This window comes from Linepithema humile, chromosome 1, assembly GCF_040581485.1.
Source record: "Linepithema humile isolate Giens D197 chromosome 1, Lhum_UNIL_v1.0, whole genome shotgun sequence".
Taxonomy (NCBI): domain Eukaryota; kingdom Metazoa; phylum Arthropoda; class Insecta; order Hymenoptera; family Formicidae; genus Linepithema; species Linepithema humile.
The window spans coordinates 24163591-24190237 of NC_090128.1; the positions used below are offsets into that span (position 1 = coordinate 24163591).

A 26647-nucleotide genomic window follows, 5' to 3' on the forward strand; every position below is an offset into this window, starting at 1 on the left:
CGAAACCCGGCTGAAAAAAATGGGTTGAAGGCACTCTGAAGGATAAAAAAGTGTATGTATTATACATAAATTTTGCAACATTTTTGCAAACATTTATATTATTTAATTACATACATTCATATTCTAATTTCTACAAAATACTTTTATTCATGTGCTTTATGTGTATATATTATGTATATTCTGTGCTCCATATTATGTATATTCACATCAAAGTATCTATGTAAAATTAACTTTTTATATCATCTTGTATATTGTATATCATTTATATGAATATCATTTTGTATATTGTATATATATTTTTAATAAATGTATATGTCATATAACTTATTTATAAAGCATGAAATATAAAGGTATTTTTAGTTTCTTGTATGTATCATTTGTAAAAAAATCTTGATAAAAAAAACATTAATTTTGTGACTTGCAATTATCTGTTTCAATATATACTTCTTTTAAATACTTACAACTAGCCTTATTTTATGCGTTTTCCTTGGTATCTAAAATACACATCAAAATATAAAATTAATTTCTAGTTCAGTAGAAAAAAACATTGTAGTCTTACACCAGAAAGGAATGGTAAAATATCATGTATATGTAATAACAAATAAATCACTTTTCCACTGACATTATACACAACTTTGCAGAAATAAATTTATTCTGTGAATTTTGAATGTGTAGTGCAGTTTAAAACACACAGTCGAAATATATCTATATTTTTGAAATAATAATTCTGATTTTTCATGAATCACAGTGGTTTTATAAAATGTTCAATTTTAACAGTTTTTATTGGACTGTACTTTAGACAATATTATATTTTGCCATTTCTCTCTGTTGTAAGACAAGAATGTTTCGTTTCTACTGTAATATAAATACATTTTCGATTTTGATACGTATTTTAAATACCAAGTTAATCACATAAAATAAGGCTAAGTGTAAGTATTTAAAAGAAGCATATAATGAAACAGATTATTGCAAGTCGCAAAATTAATGTTGTTTCTTTTATCAAAATTTTTTTACAAATAATAGACACAAAAAAATAAAAATATCTTTATATTTCATACTTTAGAAATAAAAAATATGGCATATATCATATACATTTATTGTAAAAAGAGTATACAAAATGATGTCAATTTCTTAGAAAAATATTTTGATATAAATATAGATAATGTGGAGCATATAATATACATTATATATACACTCACCCGAAAAAAAAGCGGTACACTGAAAATGTGGGAAAAATTCATCAAATTTCAACTGACGATAACTTCGTAAATAATAAAGATAGAAAGTTCTATAAAATATGGAAATGAAGCTAAAAATCTCTACTTTAAGAATCAATTTATTTCAATGTTGCAAAATAAATTTATTGAAAATGGCGGATGACAAAGCGCGAGCATGCAAAATTGAAAAATAATGGTTCGAGTTTGCGACGGTGCACGGTATAAACAAAAAATTGTAGCTTATTGGGATCAAAAGCGTACGAAAGTACAGAGTCTCCTCTTTAAAATGCTTTTTTATGCATCTCGATACGATGATTTTTCGCCGAGAGATTCGCATTTGAAGAAAAAGGCAGATTCTTACTTCAAATGCGAATCTCTCAGCGAAAAATCATCGTATCGAGATGCATAAAAAAGCATTTTAAAGAGGAGACTCTGTACTTTCGTACGCTTTTGATCCCAATAAGCTACAATTTTTTGTTTATACCGTGCACCGTCGCAAACTCGAACCATTATTTTTCAATCAATTGTTTTGCATCCGAAGATGTCTGCAGATCTTTTGTGATTTCTCCGCCCTGACTTTTTGTTTATGCTCGACCGCACATTGCGAGAAGAGTGCTTGATTTCTCTTGATCTTTTTCTTTCGAGACGCGTTACTTATTCGTACGACTTCGTCAAAGTAAACAATAATTAATCTTTTCGCATTGAAATTATTGGTCAATTATGGCGACGATAAGTCCTGAAAAAGCTGCTCAAGTTGTAGCGTTAATTGAAGATGGGAGAAGTCGAAGGTACGTTGCTGAGGCACTTGATTTATCAGTGTCAACCGTGCAACGTGCTTATGCTAGGTACTTGGAGACTAATTCTGTCCAAAGAAGACCTGGTTCGGGACGTCCTCGTTGTACGAATGAAAACGATGACCGATTTATTGTTTTAAATTCATTAAGAGACAGACATCGAACGGCTATTCAAATTCGAAACAATTTAAGAGATGTCCGCGAATGTAATGTATCCGTTGACACTATTCGAAACAGATTAGCGGAACACGGTCTTTTTCCGCGCAGGCCAGCAAATGTACCTTCGCTTATGCGTCGCCATCGCGTAACTCGACTCAATTTTGCTGTCGAGCATGCAGGCTGGACATATGCAGAATGGAGTACCGTTCTTTTTAGCGACGAATCTCGTTTTTGTCTGTATTCTTCAGACGGACGAGAACGAGTATACCGTCGCGTTGGAGAACGATTTGCAGACTGTACTGTAAGTGAGAGGCCTAGCTACAATGGTGGCTCTGTAATGGTTTGGGCAGGAATTTCTGCGAATGCTCACACAGATCTCCACTTTTTTGACGCAAACATGAACGCAGATGTATACGTGGAAGACGTACTCATACCGTACGTTGTTCCGTATGCGCACTTCATCGGAGAGGACTTTTTGTTTATGCAAGACAATGCTCGACCGCACGTTGCGAGAAAAGTGCTTGATTTCTGCGATGAAGTTGGCATAAATCGACTCGAATGGCCAGCAATGAGTCCAGATTTAAATCCCATTGAACACCTATGGGACAATATTAACAGAAAAGTACGAAATCATATACCTGCTCCTCAGTCATTGCCAGAACTTCGAAAAGTTCTTGAAATAGAGTGGAATGACATTACGCAGACTGAAATTAGAACACTAATAAGAAGTATGCCTCGTCGCATGAATGAGGTAATACGCGCACGAGGAGGTCATACCCATTATTATTATAATATACGCGCGCGCACACACAATTGTACACGCACCACCGGGAGGGTTTGGAGTCGTAAAATATCGTGGATCTAACGAGCCATGAGGTCCTTATCCCAGTGGTGCACGCGCACACACACGCATGCACGCGCACGCACGCACGCACGCACGCGCACGGACGCACGAACACACGCACGCACACACACACACACACACACACACACACATACACACGTGCCTACATGTGCACACGGGATCAGATTTCTGCCACGTCCATGCCGTTGATCCTGGGTAACGCCAAGAGCAGAATTGACACTTATAACCGTAAGGAGAGTTTGGAGTTTTAAAATACCGCGGAGCTGATAACCACAGAATTCTTATTCTTGCAATTCGGTCTGGTTCAAAATTGAATATCTCGGCACGTAATACAGCTAGCAGGATTTTTTAAAAACCATTTTAAAAGTTTGGATGTCTAGTGTTCGAAAATTTATAACGCAATAATGTGTGATAACTTTCTCCAAAATGGCGGATGACAAAGCAAAAGCATGCGAAATTGAAAAATAATGGTTCGAGTTTGCGACGGTGCACGGTATAAACAAAAAATTGTAGCTTATTGGGATCAAAAGCGTACGAAAGTACAGAGTCTCCTCTTTAAAATGCTTTTTTATGCATCTTGATACGATGATTTTTCGCCGAGAGATTCGCATTTGAAGTAAGAATCTGCCTTTTTCTTCAAATGCGAATCTCTCGGCGAAAAATCATCGTATCAAGATGCGTAAAAAAGCATTTTAAAGAGGAGACTCTGTACTTTCGTACGCTTTTGATCCCAATAAGCTACAATTTTTTGTTTATACCGTGCACCGTCGCAAACTCGAACCATTATTTTTCAATTTTGCATGCTCGCGCTTTGTCATCCGCCATTTTCAATAAATTTATTTTGCAACATTGAAATAAATTGATTCTTAAAGTAGAGATTTTTAGCTTCATTTCCATATTTTATAGAACTTTCTATCTTTATTATTTACGAAGTTATCGTCAGTTGAAATTTGATGAATTTTTCCCACATTTTCAGTGTACCGCTTTTTTTTCGGGTGAGTGTATTTTGTTGACAGATTTCCTAACCTTACATATCAAAAAAATTTATTAATAATGTTTAGTTTGTCCCGTTAATCCCAGATTTTGTTAAAAGTCATTTAATGTCTTTTCGTATAAAAACAAGTGGTAGAAAAGTAAAAATCGTTACTCGGCACTATTAAAAAAATAATATGTTCTTAAAAATTATGCTTTTAAAGATTAAAAAATCTGTCGTATCAAAATACAACAATATCAGCTGTATATAATTAATGAATAGATTATCTTAAATATAAACACAGATTATAAATACCGGTCTGAATCTTCCATTTATCTAATTGGTGCATTCAGCCGACACAACAGTTGTGTGAGCGCACACTGCCGTTGGAGTATTCCATCAGATCTTTAATATATCATATAAAGGATGTCCGATTTTAATTGTCCCAGGCAAATATCTCAAAAAATGCGCGAGATACGAAGAAACGTTTTAGACAAGAGTTTCATGACTTCGAGGGGAACATAAGACGTACCGTACCGGTTAATTTGATAGTCGTTTGAAGGTCACATGAAGGTCACTTTTAATTTTTTAAATGGAAATCCCCATTTTTTATTGCATATTCTTGTAACTAACCTCGAGAGCCTTTCAAAACACTATAATAAAGTTCTTTTCAATTAAGTACTTTCTGAGTTATTTTATATCTTAATTTGACACGTTTTGATATAAGATCTAAAATATCTCTTTCATATTTTGTTTCCGATTTACCGTAATACTTTTATGTACAAAATAATGAGACAAATTAATTGGTGTTAATAAAAACGCACTTTTGTACTTTTTTAAAACAATTATGCGTTTTCTTTACAACATTTCATTCGAATTAATTCCTCTCATTATTTTGTGCATAAAAGTGTTAAGGTCAGATAATTGAAAAATGAATATTTAATGAGATATTTCATAGTTAGTGTAAACCCACATAGCAAAATTTCATCCTACGGATGTCCGTGGGATGTAATGTAAAAAATTTTCAGATATCCCTGGGATGTCTGTACAAAGCCGTAGGATATCCGTAGGGCATCCGTGGGATATCCAAATGTCCGCTTTTCAGATATCCGTAGGACATCAAAAAATAAATCCCTGGGATATCCCTGGGATATCCTACATATGATTAAATTAGATCCCAACAATGTCCCCTGGATATCTTTTTTTATTCAGATAAAGTCCAAATAAAATTATTGAATATAGGATAGTGTAAATAATCCGATCTTATATTCGAAATCATTTTAAAACCTCATTCAATCAACAAAATGGTTGCGCAACATTATTTCATTGTTGAATGAAATCATAAGACGATTCTAAATATAAAATCGGACTATAAATACCACCCAGAAAAATATCTATTTTAAATATTTATTTAAAATGTCTTTAAAAAATATATTTTTTTAAAAGATTTAAACAGAAATTGTTTAGTTTTAAGTTAAGGAAGCAATAAAACAGTAATCTTAATAAGTAACGTTTCTCTCTTTCTCTCTCGAAAAGTTTTATATTAATTATTATTTATATTTTAAAAAATTACGACAATCTCGCTTTAATGACATCACTATCAAGATATTGTTTTATTACTATTTTTTATTACTCCTTTAAAACTAAACAATTTTTGAAACATTTTTTCAAAATACATATTTTTTTCAAATATTTTATATAGACATTTGACATGTAAGTATCTTTATGAGTATAAAGGAAAGATTATTAGCAAAATTTCTTCAAAATAAAAGCTTCTATTATATTACATTATTTTAAGAAATAGACATATTTCAAAAAAGGTAAAGTACGTATAAGTAATATAAATAATAGTACATTTGAAGCACATTTTATTATAAAATATGTAATTTTTTTTTTAAATTTTTTATTTACTATATAATGTAAAAATAGTCACAATAAAAATAAAATTTGTATATATAAAAACAAAAACTAAAGATACGTCTTGTACATTTCAAAATTGCACAATTGCTAGTCACAGTGTTAGATATAAATTAATAAACTTAATATTACTAAATATTATAACTTAATATGAATAATATTACATACATAATATTTTATACATAAAATTGCTAATATTATGTATAAATTATACACATGAACAAAATATAATAAAAAAGTATTGAATATTTTATCGTGCAGCATTCAGTTTTTTTATTTTTTCAGTTGCATGACGAAGCCATGATTTAATTGGTTCCGAAATTTCGTGCTCGGTAGCTTGCGGGTATTTTAATTGAACTGCACCTACAAATACGTATAAACATTTATATAACATAAATATAAACATATATCTCTCAATATATTTTTAATTTTTTTAAACTAGATGTTTAATGAATTAGATGGAAAGTTAATCTAATTTTTATAATTTAATAACTAAATCTAATGACGTTTCCGAAACACTATAATGAAGTTATTTTTCATTAAATACTTTTCGAGTTATGAGGCTTGAAAATTACAGCATTTTGACACAAAATACAAAATATCTTGTAAAACATTCAATTTTCGGGAATCTTACCTTAATACTTTTATGCATAAAATAATGAGACAAATCGATTGATATAAAGAAAACACATTGTTGCTTTTAAGAAAAAATATGTAATTTGCAACATGCAGCTGCATATTTTTTTTTACTTGTACAAAAAATACTTGTACTTTGATACTTGAATACTTGTACTTTACTTGTACTTTAATCTTAACAAATGGACGGATTAAAATTATATTTGTATGTTATATGTGTGTCTACGCATGCACACAAAATTAAATTTGTTCTCTGTTCAAATTAAGCAAAAAAATGTCTTACTAGAAAATATTTATGTAAGAAATCTTTTGCTAAATTTGAAGAAACAGCAATTTTTTAATGTACGTATATTTTTTTGTGCTAGAAATATCTTCAGGAAATCCTACGAATAACTATTTATTATCGATCTGTATCGTTCAGATCATTTTGATCAAAATGGGATGTCCTGCGGAGATCGTACATAAGATATCCACAGGACATGCTACACGGGATACCCTCAAGTAATCCTACGGATAACGTTTTGCTCTGGATCAAACTGGGACCATTTTGATCAAATTGGGATGTCCTGGGGAGATCTTTGCTATGTGGGAAAGTATGTCAAATTAAAGTATAAAATATTTAGAAAACTATTCAATTTTTGCCATTCTACCCTTACAATTTTTGACGACAAATATTGGGAGAAATTGATTTATATAAAAAAATTAGTGTGGTCCCATTAAAAAAATAAAGATGACCTTCAAATCTCCAGAGTCTCCATCTAAAGTAAAACTGATAAGCTCAGTAAAATAGATCAATTTAAATCCTACAACTTTTATCTGAAACATTTTTTTATAAAACTTATATTTTTCGTGATATTCTGGGATTCCCACCTTTTTTTATACTCTCTGTATAAGTGTCCTCAAAAACATTGTTATATATAAATTAATTGTATATCATTTACGAAGTCCTCGAAAACAATAATTTGTTATATATTGGGTGACAATCCAGATAATGAAAAACAAACTATAATGTATACGTCAGAAATTGATGTTACTTGCATGTATGCAGTTCTCAAAAACACTGTTATATATAAATTATTTGTATATTATTTACGAAGTCCTCAAAAACAATAATTCGTTATACATTGGGTAAAAATCGAGATAACAAAAAACAAATTGTAATGTATACATCAGAAATCGATGCTACTTGTATGTATACAGAAAAATCATTAGGTTTTTCAATGTCCTCAAAAACGTCAATTGACAAATATATATATATATATATATATATATATATATATATATATATATATTATGTATCATAATGTATATTCAAATCATGTATATGAAATGTACATACATTCTACATACAGAATATTATTTTCACATAATGGAGAAAAAATGTATATACATAGAATGTCCGATGTTATGTGGGATAAAACGTCTCTTTCTCTTACACTTGTGCTGGCAAGGTCATGTGCTATCTGGGACTTATTTTTGGAAACGGTTTACTTCAGATAACGATTAGGACTATACTGTTATCACTGCATTGTAAACATGTGCAAGAAAGTCACTGATTACATATCTTATATAATAAAGATAATTGATATGAAAAAACAAAAAACTGATCTATATAAGGAGTCGCAAAGAATACTGCGATGCATTACATTGAATATACAGAAACACTGACCGAGTTGTGAAGCAAGTTAAAGTTGCAATTGTTAAAGTTGTAAATATGGTAAACCCAAGGGATTATGCTTCATCTGACAATATTCAAAGATACAATGTATCACGTTTAATCGATGAATTTGCTGACGATTTAAAGAAAATCTCCGGAAAATGTATGGATATCGGTTGTGGACCGGGAGATGTAACGAATGATATTCTTTTGTCATCTCTTGACCCAAATGCAGTAATAATTGGTAAGTAAACAAATAAATTGTTTATATATAACTACAAATTGTCGTGCATTATTACTTATTGTTAATACGATTATTGTATATCATGCAGGTACGGATATTTCACAAAGCATGATCGAATATGCAAATATGACGTACAGTGACGAGAAACGACTTGGATTCGAAGTATTAGATATCCAAACTAAAAATTTGCCTGAGAAATATGTATCGGAATTTAACCACATTTTTTCATTTCACACTTTGCATTGGTGCAAAGACATTCGGTAAGTAAGATTATTAAGAAGATGCTGGAGTGGCAGCCGAACTCTGACGCGAAAGTGCCATCATTTTGATGGTACTAAAAATGAAATGACATTATCGGCGTAGCCTACGGACTTACGCCGCGTAGGTCCGTGTGTACGCATTTGTTTGTGTGGTAACTCACTACACTGACGTGTGGTCTGCGTACGTGTGATCGGATAGATTGTAAACAAACGATGCTTGCGCTTGTTTCCTCGACTGAAATTTCGTCGCAAGGCTGCAATATAATGTCCAAGAATACATAGGCGTATACAAGGTGTGAAATAAATATGAACAAATATGACAAAATAATAAATAAAAAATATACATATGATACTATATATATATCACTGAAGAAAAATGTCATATACTTTTCTTATTTTTATTTTTATGTAGTAAATACAAAATAACTAATTAATCAATTAATTAATATATACATATACACATACAGGGTGAGGCAAAAGTATGGAAACCCCCAAATAAGTTTTGAGGAAGGCATTTTACGAAAAAATGTTAAATACAAAAGTTTTAGGAAATTTCTCTGGCTTTTTAATGGTGACCTTGGATTTGACCTTGACCGTGACCTTGAAGGTCATTTCAAGGTTAGGTTAGGTTTTTTAAATAGAAATCCCTATTTTTGATTCCAAAATCTAATAGCTGGTGTCAAGAGCTTTTCAAAACACTATAATAAAGTTATTTTTCATTAAGTACTTTTTGAGTTATGAGGCTTGTAAATTACAGTATTTTGACATAAAATACAAAATATCTTGTAAAACATTCAATTTTTGGGAATCTTACCTTAATACTTTTATGCATAAAATAATAAGACAAATCAATTGGTATAAAGAAAACACATAGTTGCTTTCAAGAAAAAATATGTAGTTTGCAACATGCAACTGCATATTTCACGATTAGCTGCCTGTTGAAGAGGTTTAAAACCTGATTTGAGATTATTTTTAATTGTTTTCAATTTATTTTCATAACGAAAGGCACTGAAAGATTCTACAGGGCCATAATCATTACACTCCTGCGCTAAATGACAAAAAGAATGAACATTATACACTACAAATATTTTTCCAAAAATTGTTACAGAATGTTTAATAAAAGTTCTGAGTAAAATATTTGCATAGTCATTCATAATTTTATAAAGAACAGGACTTGCAAGAATATAAATTCCACAATGCAATAATAAAAAATGCTTATAAACATTTATATCAGGATGCTGAGCAAATACCACAATGCCATCGTACAAGCATAAACGACGGAATTCCGTTGCTTTATAGAATGCTAAATCACTTAGAGCTCTTGGTTTTCGAACAAAATCTTGAGGGCAAGAGGGAGCTATTTGGATTAGCATATCAGACATTTGTTGGACAATAGTCCAGTGCAACTTCCATGAGCCTGTCCATCGCATCCATACTTCTAATAACTTTTTAAATACACCCTCATATACTAAATGCATGGACTCTAAACGAAACTGAGAAACCATTTGAGTATTTAGTTTTAGAAGAGATGATACTCCTTTGTAATGATGAGACTGCGTTTGATTTTTGAAAGATTCATCAGTTCTCAAAGGAGCATCAAGATCAACATGTCTGCCTATTAGCTAATCGTTCACCCCATACTACACATTTTTTGCAAGAAGCATATGCATTATGATTTATACAACATTTCACAAGCTCTCGAGCTGGAGCATCAAGAATGTAATGTCTTATAAAAAAATCATAAGTTTTTTGATTTCGTACATAACCATTATCGATTAGATTTTTAGCCTCATTTACAAAATCTTGCAAAAATTCAATGTTGTTAGGATCAGACTTTCCAAAATAAATAGCAATAACAAATGGTTCATTTTTAGTTCCCACTAAATGTCCTAAAATTGGCCAAAACTTTTTTTCAGAACTCCGAAAGAGAGGAAGTCCATTAATGTTAATATCTATTTCAATCTTTTTTTTTATTTCTAAATATTCTTCTAATATAAATCCGTCCAAATTATTTTTTATACTTCTATACCAAAACTGTCCTTGATTCCGAAAATTAATAATATTTATATTATTAGGTGTTTTTACCAAAGATTTATAAGTTTTAGGCAAATTGGGAAACACTGGTCAAAGCTATGCAAGAAGTTCATTTATTTTGCTCATAGAAAGAATTCCACTTGATAATGCCCATTCACGTAAACTTAATAAAATATATTTTTCTTTCTGTTCATCGTTATCAAAAATTGCATCAATACTTTTATTTTCACTGTCATCGTAATTTGTTTCATTTTCACTGTCATCAGCATTTGTTTCATTTTCACTGTTATCGTTATTTGTTTCATTTTCACTGTCATCAGCATTTGTTTCTAAATTTATATCTGTATCTTCGTTAGAAACATCTAGGTCATTAATCTCACGTTCAGTTTCATAATTATTTAAATCAATTAATTCATTTGACGCATTATTTTCTCTCTCTACAAATATTTCAAATTAATCTGACATTTCACTAATATTTGTAAAAAAGTTATCATTGTCACTACTACTGTTGCTGCTGAATTTATGTTTGAATCCTTTTTTCTTTCTTTTTAGTAATATAGAGACTCTATTAAAAATATTGTGTTGCTGTTGTTCAAGCCTTAATTGTTTCATAACCTTTCTTTTAGTTCTTTTCTTCCAATTGCGTTTACATTGCAAAAACTACAAAAAATTTAAAATATATGTAGAGAAAATTATATCACAGAAATAAACCACTTTTATTGTAAAATAAAAATAATGATTAAAAATTATTAATTTAAAAGATATAAGAATTAAAAAATAAAACATTTAATTTTGAATATAAGCAAAAATTTAAATTGTTGTAACAAAAAAACTTGTTTTTTTACTCAACTGTAAATAATTCATATTAAATAAATATAAAAGAAATAAATTAAAATCTTTTTATATAAAAATTTTTAGAGAGAAAGAAAGAGAGAGATAAAAATATGAGATGTTTACGTTGTACATTTTTTAAATATTATGTAATAATGATATTCTTATATAAAAAAATAATAGTATTTTTCTATTTTTAACATAACTTAAAATTTGCTTCAAAAATTAGAAAAATAAATAAATTAATATTTGTCATAGTTTATCTGGAAACATTAAATAGAAGAAATAGAATGCTTAATTATTTGTTAATACATTATAAATATGTCGGTAATAATGTGTGTGGAAAACATAAAAAATAAATATAAATATAAAAATAATTATATATACCTTGTTATCACTAATGTTCATTGCGTCCATCTTGTTGATTTGACCTTCTCTTTTCTTAGTTTTAAGATGCTTTCAGCAATCTAAATTGATTTAAGCAAATATTAATTCTTGCATAATAAAAAAAATTGGAAATAGAAATAAATATTGTCTATACTTTTTATATTAATAATTATTATTATAATTAATTGTTATAATTGTAATTAATTGTATAATTATAATTAAAATAACACAATGTGTTCTTTACTAAACAATTTCACGAAATAAAACTATTTTGTAATTAATTAAAAAAAAAAATGATATCTACTCAAATTAATCGGTATATGGCAAATTCGGTACGTGGCAAAGTCACACGTAGTATGTATGTATGTACACGTGGTAAAGCTAACATATAAATATAGTGAATAAATATTTTTGTTATTACTAAATTAATTATTCGTAATCGGATATTTATTACAACAAAAATTTATTTACATTATCCATAATATTACCTTAGTCGAAAACTTGAAACGAGTTCCCAGTTCTCACTTTAGGTTAAGCGATGAGATTACTATATCACACACTTGTACATCACAATTATGTAAATTATGACCCGCGTATAAAGCATACACTACCGTGTCTCTTGAAGGCTTCCAAACAAAGACTTAGCAGGACTCGGTAAACACGCTAGCTCATGCATCAGTATGCACGCTCGTTACGCACGCCGACTGGATCGGCTCGCACCACGGACTAAGGTATATTCCTATGTCCATGGCTCGCACCAAACCTACTAATCAGATTGATCGTAATCTGGATGGAATGATCTTAAGTGTGTTTTACGTAAGAAACCTTAAGACTGAAAGACTGGTATCTTACATTAGTATTGTAAATGAATTTTTTTCTTAATATTGGTAATAAATATGATATAAATTAACAAATAATAAAAATTGAGAGTCAATACTGAGAAATCAAAAATTGAGAATCAATATTGATTCGATATCGATTAATAGGTCATTTCTCAATACCACGTATAATTTTTATTATTTGTTAATTTATATCATATTTATTACTAATATTACGATAAAAATTCATTTACAATCAATTTAGATAATTTCAAGCACTATAAAAGATTCAAAAATAATAAGTCGATATTGCATGAAAATCAACCTCCAATTCGACTCAACTGACTCTCAACCGCTCAGACGTCGAATCAACGTTGAATTGACATTATATTTCTGACTGGGTAAATTACTAACTAAAAGAAATACATATTTCTTAAAATCTACAAGCTCACGATAGATCGCCTCTGACAACCCGGTAAAAAATTTCTCATATATAATCATGTAGCATTTAATAGAGTTATACAATATTTTACATAATTGTGTAAAAATATGTATAATTATACATGACGAAATATAAAACGTTATATATATATATATATATATATATATATATATATATATATATAAATGGAGCGACTGCAGTATAGAATTACATGTAAGTACTTTTTATACATACTTATATATTAGGACCTTGAATAAGTTCTCGCTGTTTTTTTTGTTAAAAAAAAACATTAATTTAAAATATAAGGCTTACAATAACTTTACTCAAAGTATTGTCCATCATTAGAGACCACTTTCTCCCATCTTTCTGGCAGTAATTGAATCCCCCGTCGAAAAAACGATTCATCTTTTGACGCAATCCATGAATCGACCCATTTTTCGGTTTCTTCGAAAGAATGGAAGCGCTGCTCGCTCAAACCATGCGCCATCGACCGAAACAAGTGGTAATCCGAGGGGGCTATGTCCGGTGAATACGGCGGGTGAGGTAGAACTTCCCATTGAAGCGTTTCCAGGTAAGTTTTGACTGGTTTTGCCACATGTGGCCGAGCATTGTCATGTAACAAAATGACTTTGTCGTGTCTCTGCCCGTATAGTGGCCGCTTTTCTTTTAGAGCTCGACTCAAACGCATCATCTGAAGTCGATAGCGAGCTCCCGTGATAGTTTCATTAGGTTTCTTCGTCTTCAAACTTTGTCGGTGCTCCAGAACGTTCTTTATCTTCAAGGTCAAAGTCATTATTTTTAAAGCGCCTAAACCAGTCTCTGCATGTCGTATTCGACAGAGCATTGTCACCATATGTTTCAACAAGAATTCTGTGTGCTTCAGCTGCAGATTTCTTTTGAATAAAGCAGTGCAATAAAATTCCCCGCAAAAACACTTTATTTGGCACAAAAGTAGACATTTTCGCAATAGGTAATTAAACACGTGGTTGACACTGTGGTAAACTGTATCTACTAGAATTTGAGGTTACATATAGTACTACTTAGCTGATGCGTTTCCGTACGAAATTCCATGCACAGAGTGCCGCTACGCCATCTTTTAAGAAACAGCGAGAACTTATTCAAGGACCTAATATAATGTCCACAATATTTTATATATAATTATATATGAATCTCTGTTAGTCTAATATATGATTATGTATAAGTCTTGCATCATGTATAAACATATATAAGTAAGAAGCAAATTTCAGATATAGTCATACGCAATTGTATATGATTTTGTATAAACGAGAAATTCTGGCTAATTGTGTCACTTTTTCCTTAATTTCACTTAATGCCTTGATTTAAAAATATTTTACTTTTCTAAAAGTTTCTATACCTTTTTCTCATCGCGCGCGTGCATGTAAGAGAGGAATATAAACAAAATAAAATAAAAAAACACTATTTTACATTTATAAGAAATATATGTTATTTATTGTATTTCTAAATAATATGAGAAAAATGAATAACATGAGATATAAATACATTTTATGAATGATACAAATAGTTCGAAAATTAGTGCTTGGGGTATTTAAAGAAGAGATTTTTAAGAAAGGACCTCATCAAGTCACTCTTACTGCCCATACAGCACAGAACATTGCAATTACATTGCAGCAATGTTACAATCTTGCAAGTTGCAATGTAATATTGTTGAGACATTATTGCAACCTGTAATTGTAATATTTTATGAGAATGTGACAGCAACATTCCAGTAACATTGCAATAGCAATATTCGGTAATTGCTAGTTCGTTCGTTTACCGCTATGCGACGCGCGTTGCAAAATCTATCTCGTATTTAAGTTTTAGGCCGGTATTCATAGTCCGTTCTTATATTTAAGATTGTCTTAAGCACGGACTTATATTCGCTCTCTTCGTCACACATAGATTGTGTCTGACAAAGAGAGCGAATATAAGTTCGTGCTTAAGACGATCTTGAATATAAGAACGGACTATGAATACCGCCCTTAGTCATGATGATTATATGAAACTTGCAAAGAGTGGCTAGTAAGATTAAAGACATAGTAATTATTTTTATCAGTTTAATTTTTCTGATACGACCTCAACACAGGGAATTCAGATATTGAACTGATTGTTCAAAAATTGGACAGATAAATAAATAAAAATATATGCAACATTATTCTAAGATTGCAATAACAATGCATTATTGCAAATTCATTACATTGCAATATTACTGTAATCTTTCGTTACAATCTTCCTAAAAGCGGACATTTTAACGTTGCTGCAATCCCACAGCAATGATGCAACAACATTTTGCAGTGAATTTGCAATATTGCAACATTGCGATAAAAGATTGATGCAATGTGTATGCAATCTTTGTGTACTGTATGAGTATATATATATATATATATATATATATATATATGATGTGATGTATGTATGATTATGTACTTTATGTTTGCGCAATAAAAACACAACAAAATAAAACAAGAAAATGTATATTTACTCATACACACCTTTATATAATCATATATAAATATATATATTCATATTTATTTATATATAGGTGTATCTATTTATGTATGGACAAATTCGGTATATAATTTTGTATAATTAGATATGTACTATTTTTGTCTAATTATGTATGAGAAATTTTTTACCGGGAATATTTCTTACAATTTGCCAGCTCACGAATAAATCGTCTTTGGCTCTCTTTTTTCTAAACTGTCAGTTGACGTTAGATCACCTCCGACTATATTTATTAAAAATTGTCAGCTCACGGTAGATCGCCTCTGACAATATTTCTTACAATTTGCCAGCTCTCGAATAAATCGTCTTTGGCTCTCTTTTTTCTAAAGTGTCATCTGACGTTAGATCACCTCCGACTATATTTATTAAAAAATGTCAGCACACAGTAGATCGCCTCTGACAATATTTCTTACAATTTGCCAGCTCTCGAATAAATCGTCTTTGGCTCTCTTTTTTCTAAACTGTCAGCTGACGTTAGATCGCCTTCGACTATATTTATTAAAAATTGTCAACTCACGGTAGATCGCCTCTGACTTTTCTAATTTTACGTCGCCAGGATATATTAGATCGCCTCTGGCTTTTCTATTTCTACATCACCAGCACACGTTAGATTGCCTCTGACTTTTCTAATTCTACATCGCCAAGATATCTTAAATCGCCTCTGGCTTTTCTATTTTTACATTGCCAGCACACGTTATATCGCCTCTGGCTTTTCTAATTCTACATCGCCAGGATATGCTAGATCGCCTCTGGCTTTTCTATTTCTACATCGCCAGCACACGTTAGATCGCCTCTGGCTTTTCTAATTCTACATCGCCAGCACACGTTAGATCGTTTCTGACTTTTCTAATTTTACATCGCCAGCACACGTTAGATCGCCTCTGGCTTTTCTAATTCTACATCGCCAGCACACGTTAGATCGCTTCTGGCTTTTCAATTTCTACATCGCCAGCCCATGATAGACCGCCTCTGGCTTTTCTAATTCTACGTCGCCAGGATACGTTAGATCGCCTCTGGCTTTTCTATTTCTACATCACCAGCACACGTTAGATCGCCTCTGGCTTGTCTTATTCTTTACTGTAAAATATTTTTACATCATGTGCTTTCACGTCATGTGCTTTATATATATATTATGTATATTATGTACTCCATATTATCTATATTCATATAAAAGTATATATATATATATAAAATTAACACCGTTTTGTATACTGTTTTTATAAGAAATGTATATGATATATGCCACATTTTTTATTTCTAAAGCATGAAATATAAAGATATTTTTAATTTTTTGTGTCTATTATTTGTAAAAAAATCTTGATAAAAGAAACAACATTAATTTTGCGACTTGCAATAATCTGTTTCAATATACCATATGCTTCTTTTAAATATTTAAAATTAGCCTTATTTTATGCCTTATTTCTGTTACAGTAGAAAAGAAACATTATGTCTTATAACAGAGAAATGACAAAAATATAGACAAAATATAATATTGTCTAAAGTACAGTCCAATAAAAACTGTTAAAATTAAACAATATATGTATATAATAACATATATAATAATATATATTATAACATATTTCTTTTCTACTGTGATAGAAATAAATTTTATATTTTGATGTGTATTTTAGATACCAAAGTAAACGCATAAAATAAGGCTAATTGTAAGTATTTAAAAGAAGTATATATTGAAACAGATTATTGCAAATCACAAAATTAATGTTGTTTCTTTTATCAAGATTTTTTTACAAATAATACATACAAAAAACTAAAAATACCTTTATATTTCATGTTTTATAAATAAATTATATGACATATATCATACGTCATATAACTTATTTATACATAATATAAGTTATATGACGCATTCATTTATTATAAAAATATATACAATATATAAAATGATATTAACTTTTTACATAGATATTTTGAAGTAAATATATATAATATGGAGCACATAATATACATAATATATATACATGAAACACATGAATAAAAGTATTTTACAGAAATTAGAATATAAATGTATGTATATAATTAAATAATAAAAATGTTGCAAAAATGTTGCAAAATTAATATATAATACATACACTTTTTTTATCCTTTAGAGTGCCTATCTTCAATCAGGTTTCTTAGCACATAATACATACACATAACTACACACGCACACTAACTTAAAAAATTCTGATGTATATGACAGATAGCACTGAGAACTATATAGCGCCTCTGGATCATAATCCGGGAACTAATGTACCGTTCTGTTTTACTCAATATGTCATACACGCACGCACACATACACAAAAATTTTCACGGATTTATTTCTAATAAACTAAGCTTCTAAGTTCAATTTTGAGGGTTCCATGTTGTTTTCCCGTATAATCTAGAGTGCGGAAAGATACACAAGTTGCATAATTTATGCATAAAGAGAATATTGTCACAAATTGACAGCTTTGAAGATTAAGAAAAATCTTTTTTTTTTATTTCTTTCTTTCTTTCCTTCAAGTCTAGGCTTCCGCACTTTATTATCGCGTGTATTTTAATCGTAGAAAAGGATTTTTTATTCTTTGCAGACAATAAAAATCCTTGCTCGCGAAAAAATTGTGTTCAGTCGGTAACTCCAGCATCCTCTTAAGGGGATGCTGGAGTTACCGGCCGGACATTATATTTTTTCGAACAAGAATATCTTTTTATTGGTTGCATAGAATTGTAAATCCTTTTGCAGGAGTAAAGTGTACACAAAAACGGAATTCGGGCTGCTCGACTTTATTTGGAAAAAAAAGAATTAATAACAAAATTTGTTTCTATTCATTAATTTCTGTTCTGCTCTTAGGATAACATATTGTATAGAGCTATCTATTTTCGTTTTTTATAAAAGTTTAACAGTTTTAAGACGCTGAATAAGAGCAGCCCGAATTGCGGACTGCAGAATAGAATGTTATGGAACCATTAAAATTGGGCTGAAAAGTCTAATGTAAAAAATATTCTTGTCCGACTATTTTTACATACGTGTGCGTCCAATATCGGTATAACAGATAAAAAAATAACAGAAGATTAGTTCCAAGATAATATTAGAGAGGCGCTATACAATAATATGCGAATATATACACGCACCACACATACGCATACACAATACATTCATACTTAGATTATGACTTATGCCGATAATATCACTCTAATTTTTAGTTCCATCGAAATGATGGCGCTTTCGCGTCGGAGTTCGTCAGGCACTCCAGCATTCTCTTAAGCAGATATAAATTAATAAATTTCTTATAAAAATATAATTTTTTCTTATAGGAAAATTTGGTATTTATTAAATGAAAAATTTCTATTAACAAAATTTAAAACTGGTCTAAATAAATAATTTTTGTGTAATTTTTAATTTGAAATAATTGGTTTTAGTAACATCTTTTGCGTGATTTGACATAATACTATAAACACAATTTTAATTCACAAATATTATAATAAATGTATACTTCAAAAATTATTTACATTTATCTTCTTTATTCAACAGACAAGCGTTTGAAAACATTTATCGCATGCTTCGACCTGGTGGAACTATGCTTACATTATTTGTAGCATCTCATGATGCATATAATGTTTTTGAACTAATGGCACAAGATAATCACTTTGCATTGTACAAGGAAGTAATTATTATATATAATGTATTTGTTTCTAATTTTTCAACTACAAGTTACTAATTATTATTTTTACGTAGGACATAAAAAGGTGCATTTCACCGTATTTTTATTCAAAAAATCCTTGCAAAGAAGTAAAAGAGTTACTTAAAAATATTAGATTTGAAGTTTGCCATTGCAGTCATCGAGAAGTGACATTTTCCGCTAAAAATTCAAACAAGTTTTTATGTAAGTCTTATTAAGAACTTATTAAAGTTATAAATTTTATGCACAATTATTATCCGTGTTATAAATCTTTTGCATTATTTATATATTGATACATTAAAAATTTTAATTTTAATTATTGATTACTTTAACAGCTGGGATAATGTCCATATCCACATTTTTGGATAAGATGCCGCATGATCTCGCAAAAGAGTTCAAGAATAATTTCGCACGTGAATATATGAAAAGGGAGATTAGCTATACATCAATATGTGATAATCAAGAGCAAAAATTTGTATTAAATATACACAAAATGATGATAGTTTATGCACGAAAAGTTATATAATATTGCGTATATATGTAGGGAAAGGTGGGGTAAGACGGACCGCGGGGTAAAATGGTCCATTTGCTAGATCTTATTAGTAAGTACCTCTATCTGCTGGATAAACATAAAATTAATTTCCTTTTTGATGCTTTTTAACTGTTTAAAAATTACGTCATTATATCATAAGACTATCGTAAGTTATTTATAAAAAAACGTCAAATTCTTGCAAATAGATCTCGTGATCTAATTTCTTAGTATTACATTTTAAGTGACTAAGATTGCAAAACTTAATATTTTAAAATTTTTCTACAAGTTCCATATTTCTGGTTATTGAGAAGTAATATTTCATCAGTTACATTTAAAAAATAATTTTGATACAGGTAAATAAAAATAAGATAATATTAATGTTGTCATGTGGGGTAAAATGGACCAATTTAAATGGGGTAAAACGGACCAATTTATATATTTGTTCTACTTATATTTTCTACTTATAGTTTTCTGCTTATATATTTGCTCTGATTTGAGAAATATTTTACATCTCATTTTTTTTTTACTGAAAAAAGCTATGAAAAATAAAAAACGCACTGTTAAAAGTAGAAGAAACTTGAAATTTATTGAAAATAATGTCTCCAAATAAAAACAGATTTTATAATAATTATTTATTTTATTTACATGCTTTATTTTAAAATGTTATATTTAATGTTATATTTAATATAAACGTTAAAAATTATAAAGATTATAATTATTTTAAAGATTTGTGTGTATAATAAAATAATTAATGTTAAATTAATTTCTATTCTTATTCAAAAATATTTAATAAATACTATATAGTTTTGATTTTGAGTTGATCAGTTAAATTATTTCTTGATCCATATTATCTCGGCTTGGTCCACTTTACCCCATGGGATGGTCCATTTTACCCCACCTATGGGGTAAAACGGACCAAAATTAAGTTTTTAAAAATCTTAATAATAATTCAAACTTTTGCAAATTTTGAAAATTTAACATTATAATCTTATAATAAACATTCTACAGTTTCTTCATGCTAAATTTCAGTTACTTTTTGTCATTAATATAAAAAATATAGCCATTTTTGCTTAGGGGGTCCGTCTTACCCCACCTTTCCCTATATAATATACAATTAAAGTAACACCTCAAAATATTATAAAGCAAAAAAATTAGTAATAATATAACAATTGACGATTAATTGACATAATGTAATAAGTTGACATCATGTAAGTTAACATGTAGTTTACTGTAGCAATGCCAAGTTTTTTTGCGTTTTTTAATATATATAAATATTTTTTTATTTTAATTAAATTTTTTAAATATTTAAATTAAATTGAATTGTTGTTGTTGTTTCTCTTGTTTGTTCTTTACTGTAGAGTTTACATTAGGATGTAGCAAGTCAAAACGACTTTTTAATTGTCTTTTTATCATAAGCTCGGACGGCGAAGCACCTGTAGTTGTATGTACTGTAATCCGGTAATTAAATAAGAAATTACACAATTCGACATTATTTTTTTGAGCATCTTTACTAGATTTTATACCATTCTTGAACGTCCTGACGAATCGCTCAGCTTCCCCATTACTCCTAGGGTGATAGGCGCTTGATGTCGTATGGCAAATACCATTTTTTTTGCAAAACTCCTCAAACTCCTGTGATACAAACTGAGGACCATTATCGGAGACTATTGTGTCTGGAATGCCATAGCGTGCGAAACTTTCTCGTATGCATTGAATCACGTGAGCTGATGATGAATCTTTTCCAAGTTTATATACCTCCGGCCACTTACTGTGTATGCGTCGACCATTATTAACCACATATTGTTTAGGAAAGGACCTGCTAAATCAATATGCAATCGTTGCCAAGCTTTTTCAGGAATTGACCATGGATGTAAAGGAGCTACGGCAGGATTTTCACGATTAATAGCACATGATGTACACGATTTTACAAGTGAATCAATATCGCTATCGATTCCTGGCCACCATACATGACTTCTTGCTAAGGACTTCATTCGGACGACTCCAGGATGGGGGCGGTGCACTTGGACACGGTTCAATTAGACACGGTTCATTTGGACACAGAAAGTTGCGCACCGTTCATTTGGACACCGTTCGTTTGGACACCATTCGTTTGGACACCGTTCGTTTGGACACCGTTCGTTTGGACACCGTTCGTTTGGACACCGTTCGTTTGGACACCGTTCGTTTGGACACCGTTCGTTTGTACACCGTTCGTTTGGACACCGTTTATTTGCGCACTGTTCGTTTGGACACAGAAAGTTGCGCACCGTTCGTTTGGACACAGAAAATTGCGCACCGTTCGTTTGGACACCGTTCGTTTAGACACCGTTTGTTTGGACACCGTTCGTTTGGACACCGTTCGTTTGGACACCGTTCGTTTGGACACCGTTCGTTTGGACACCGTTCGTTTGGACACCGTTCGTTTGGACACCGTTCGTTTGGACACCGTTCGTTTGGACACCGTTTATTTGCGCATTGTTTGTTTGGACACAGAAAGTTGCGCACCGTTCGTTTGGACACAGAAAGTTGCGCACCGTTCGTTTGGACACCGTTCGTTTGGACGCCGTTCGTTTGGACACCGTTTATTTGCGCACTGTTCAGTTGTGCATCGCTCAATTGTGCATTCGCTTGGACACGAAAAGATACATATACCATTCGTTTTGATATGTAATATATGGAAATAAATTAAGAATAATTTGTGAAAAATATAATTATACAATGTTTTTATTGAATTTTATACCGGTAAATAAACGTAAAGTGTAAAATTGTAAATATACATGTGACATTAAAGATTATTAAAGGTTACTTGCCAGAAAGTAAAATAAGACGCATGCGATATATGTACCATTCGTGTTCAGCTCCTCCAAAACTCCTGCAGGCGAATTTGAATCACGCCCGTCAGGCCCAAGATCTTTTCGTTCAGGACCTAGACGGGCGTGACGCAGGGCTAGGTGTGGTGGCGGAGCCGCACAGCGTGCCCGACTCAAATCCCAATTGGGTCGCGGCCGCTGACGGCTCCGCTGCCATTGTAAGAAGGAACTCCCCGTGCTCCCCCCCCCCTTATCCATATTGGAAAAGGGGAGGGGATATGTCATCGCGCGGTGGGGTTCCTTTCGGGTGGTGGGAGTATACGCCCCTCCCAGCATGTCTCACCCCGACTTCCTACACCTACTGTGGGAGATGGGTGGGGGCATACGCCGATGCCTCCCCCATCCAGTTCTGGTGGCCGGGGACTTCAATGCCTGGCATAAGGATTGGGGTTCCCGGTGCAATGGAAGAAGGGGTGAAAGCGTGAAGGACTGGGCGGCGGAGCTGGACCTCCTGCTATTAAACAGGGGGTCCAGAAGCACGTGTGTGCACCCCCGTGGGGAGTCCATAGTCGACCTGACGTGGGCCTCCCCGCGGGCTGCGCAATTGATGGAATCCTGGAGAGTGACAGACACCGAGTCCCTGTCGGACCACCTTGTCATAGAGGTGGTCCTGACAGCCACCCCCAGGAGCGTGCTGCTCCGTCGCAGGAGGAGGGGCGATAAGCTCCCACGCAGATGGGTCCTGGCCAAACTGGACCAGTGCCGGGATTCTGTAACTCTTTAACGACAAAAATCGTTATCGTTAACTGACGACAATTGTCGCTTGCGCGACCGACGACCATCATTGTGGGTGATTCTGTAACATGGCCTTAACGATTGTAATCGATGCAAAAATCGTTACAAATGTATCGAAATAATTCGATAGATGTGCAACGTTGCCAGACTTTAAGCAGTTAAAATCTAGTAACTTTTGAGAGAATTTAAGAACACGTATACACAAAACTAGATCTTGTGGATAGACTTCATTAAAATTAGTCTATGATTTTCAATACATTTTGACAGTCAAACAATTACAGCGTTTTCGAATAAACGGGGTTTGAACGATCTAGGGTTGATCAATCACTATTTTACTATAAATGCAAGTCTTTCATTGGTGGAGAGGTTGCAATGACGTCATTAACCAATCTTGGGTCGTTCAAATCCTGTATAATCGAAAACGCTATTAGTCACAGAATTAAACACATTAGAAATAATAATAATTATAAAATAATTGGAAAATGTCACAAGTCATATATAAGTAAGTATGTATTATAATATAAAATATATATATATATATATATATATAATAAAACATAATTAATTTTTATTTTACAGCAAAAAAACAAGAACTGCAAGAGCATCACAGTTACAGTTAACAAACATGGTTGATTATTTTTATTTAAACAAGGGTCTTGCGGAAGGAAAGTTTCACGCTCTACATGGAAAAGAAGAAACTCAAGAAAAATGGACAGAATTAGCAAACGAATTGAATTCCTTTCAAGGAGCGACAAAAACAGTCGAACAATGGCAAGTGGTATGAAAAATTATATGCATATATATTTAGTATAAATACAAAATCTTACAAGTTCTGTATTAATATGTTGGTTTATTTACATATATGGTTAAGGTTTGGAGAGACTTAAAAAGTCGCACTTCTCTAAAAGTAAAAGAATTGCGAAAGGCGAAGAGATTAACAGGGAATAAAGCTATCGCGCAACCTGAATTGACAGAATTTGAGCAACGTATAATTGGAATAATAGGAGCCGAATATGTTGAAGGAAGTAAATATTGTGCAGATAGTATCCCTGATGAGGAGGTAATTTTTATAAACTTTTAAAATCATGTTATGTATACAGCAATATGTTATATTTAATAAAAGTAGTAATTGTTTTTAAATATATAATACTTATTTGTCTATGTATATAGAATTTGCTGGAAGAACTTGAACATGGAAATAATTCAGTTTTGTCGGAAATTCCACAAGTGATAAGCGTTTGTACAAATATTCCACACGAAATTTCTCAAGACTCGCAATATGTAAATGGTAAGAAACCTAATTTTTGTTTTTAAAATATGTTAATATGTTCTATGAAATTTGTACAAATTTTTTTCGGTTTTTTTTATAATAGCAATAAATAAATTCTAATAAAATTAACAATAATTATATAATGAGTAATTGTATAATGATACGTAATATATGTGCAGTAAAATAATAATAACTAAAGAGTATATAAAGTAATAACTAAGTGAATAAAAACATATTGTCATAATTTTTAAATATTTTATTATTATTAAATTTCAAAATTATTAAATTATTTGATTTCTAATTGCTTAAGTTGTTTTTTAAACTATATAATACATAATTACTGTTGATGCAGATTATTTTCGAACTAACATATTAAAATATAAAATATTTGGAAATTGTTCTTTCTTTTGCAGCTAATTCCTTGAATAATAATGACAAGGACTTAATTCTCGATGATGATTATTCATTTGATAACAATTTTTTATCAGGACATAATGAAATTAAAAATTCTGATACTCACATTCAGAACCAAAACAATCAAAACCTCGCTAATTACGAATCAAGAAAGGCTTCAAAAACTGTTACATCTCTTAAGACAAATAGAAATACCCCGTATCTTCCAACATCAAAAGCAAAATAGTCAAATAGTTCTTCACAAAATATTAATTTGCCCATTTCTTCAAATAGAGGTAACATTAAAATCTATTTAGATTATAATTTTTTTTAATTTTTTTATTTTTTGACATTTATTTATAATTTTAATAACAGTACATAAAATTTATAAATATGTTTTACATCTCTTAATTTTATAGCTAATCGAGTTACACCGTCAGCATTGTATTCATCAAAGGAGCACTTCCAATCAATTGCTCAGAAGCAGGCTGTTGCTGAATTTGTAAGACAAAATTTTCAATTAGCGTAAAATGTGTGATTTTTTTTAAAACAAATTATGTAAAAATTTATGAAATATATTGAAATGTTTGCAGATGCATGCTAAATCTGCCAAAGTGCAAGCAGAGGCATCTAAAATGAGTGCACTTGCAATGACTGAAATTGCACATGCTATACAAAAGTTGGCAGATACTGCTGCTGTACAAGCTGTTAATGATAGTGAACGAATACGGGTTTTCGAGAAACTTACAACAATCTTGGAAAATCTGTCGCCTACTTATCTGAACGAATAACTTTTGTGATATATGGAGCTTATATAATGATATCGTTATAAATTATGGAATAGGAGGTGTGATCTCTCTATTACAGCAAATTATTTAATATAATTAATAGTATTGCCATTTAAGTTATGTTAGTTTTCATATTATAAAATTTTAATATATAATATTTTTTTGGAGACCAGTTCCTAGAGAATTGAAGACTGTAAATACCATTCTGCCAAATGTGATTTGCTCTACCGTACATTGTATTTTTATAACTATAAGTTAATTTATAGTATCTATAATAACTGTATTTATTCAATAATTTTTTTTATTTCATTTTCAATGTAAAGTTATGCAATATTTATAACATTTGCAATGTTAAGTTTTGCAATATTAAATTTTAAGTTAAGTTTTAAGATAAGTTAAGTACCTTTTTTAAAATTCTATAAACATATACGTGAAAATAGCATACTAAAGATGTGATATTATCAAAGATATAATATTATGAATATGATATGAAAGAAATGTATAACATAGTAATGTATTTTTTGTAACAGATTTGTGTATTTTAATTTTTATATTCAAACCTGTGTATACATGTATGTTATTGTCGATTATATGCTAATAATATTTTTTAATTGAGTAAAATTATTTGGCAATTTGTTAATTT

General features: G+C 30.8%; 3 protein-coding genes across 3 annotated transcripts; 2 read left to right on the plus strand and 1 right to left on the minus strand.

Annotated features, from left to right (window-relative positions):
• Positions 1-8223: 8223 nt before the first annotated feature.
• Positions 8224-19604, plus strand: LOC105667283 (juvenile hormone acid O-methyltransferase-like). The gene is made up of 3 exons (XM_067347870.1): positions 8224-8462; positions 8551-8722; positions 19269-19604. The coding sequence occupies exons 1-3, from the start codon at positions 8276-8278 to the stop codon at positions 19453-19455; spliced, it is 546 nt and encodes a 181-aa protein (XP_067203971.1). The 5' UTR covers positions 8224-8275; the 3' UTR covers positions 19456-19604.
• Positions 9571-10348, minus strand: LOC136997152 (uncharacterized). Its single transcript, XM_067347578.1, has one exon. The coding sequence runs from the start codon at positions 10225-10227 to the stop codon at positions 9571-9573; it is 657 nt and encodes a 218-aa protein (XP_067203679.1). The 5' UTR covers positions 10228-10348.
• A 3684-nt stretch (positions 19605-23288) lies between the features above and the next one.
• On the plus strand, positions 23289-26625 carry LOC136997290 (uncharacterized). Its single transcript, XM_067347869.1, has 7 exons — positions 23289-24055; positions 24133-24331; positions 24425-24613; positions 24724-24841; positions 25237-25512; positions 25636-25718; positions 25810-26625. Exons 1-5 carry the CDS (start codon positions 24036-24038, stop codon positions 25461-25463), a joined length of 753 nt encoding a protein of 250 aa, XP_067203970.1. The 5' UTR covers positions 23289-24035; the 3' UTR covers positions 25464-25512; positions 25636-25718; positions 25810-26625.
• The last annotated feature ends 22 nt before the right edge of the window (positions 26626-26647 follow it).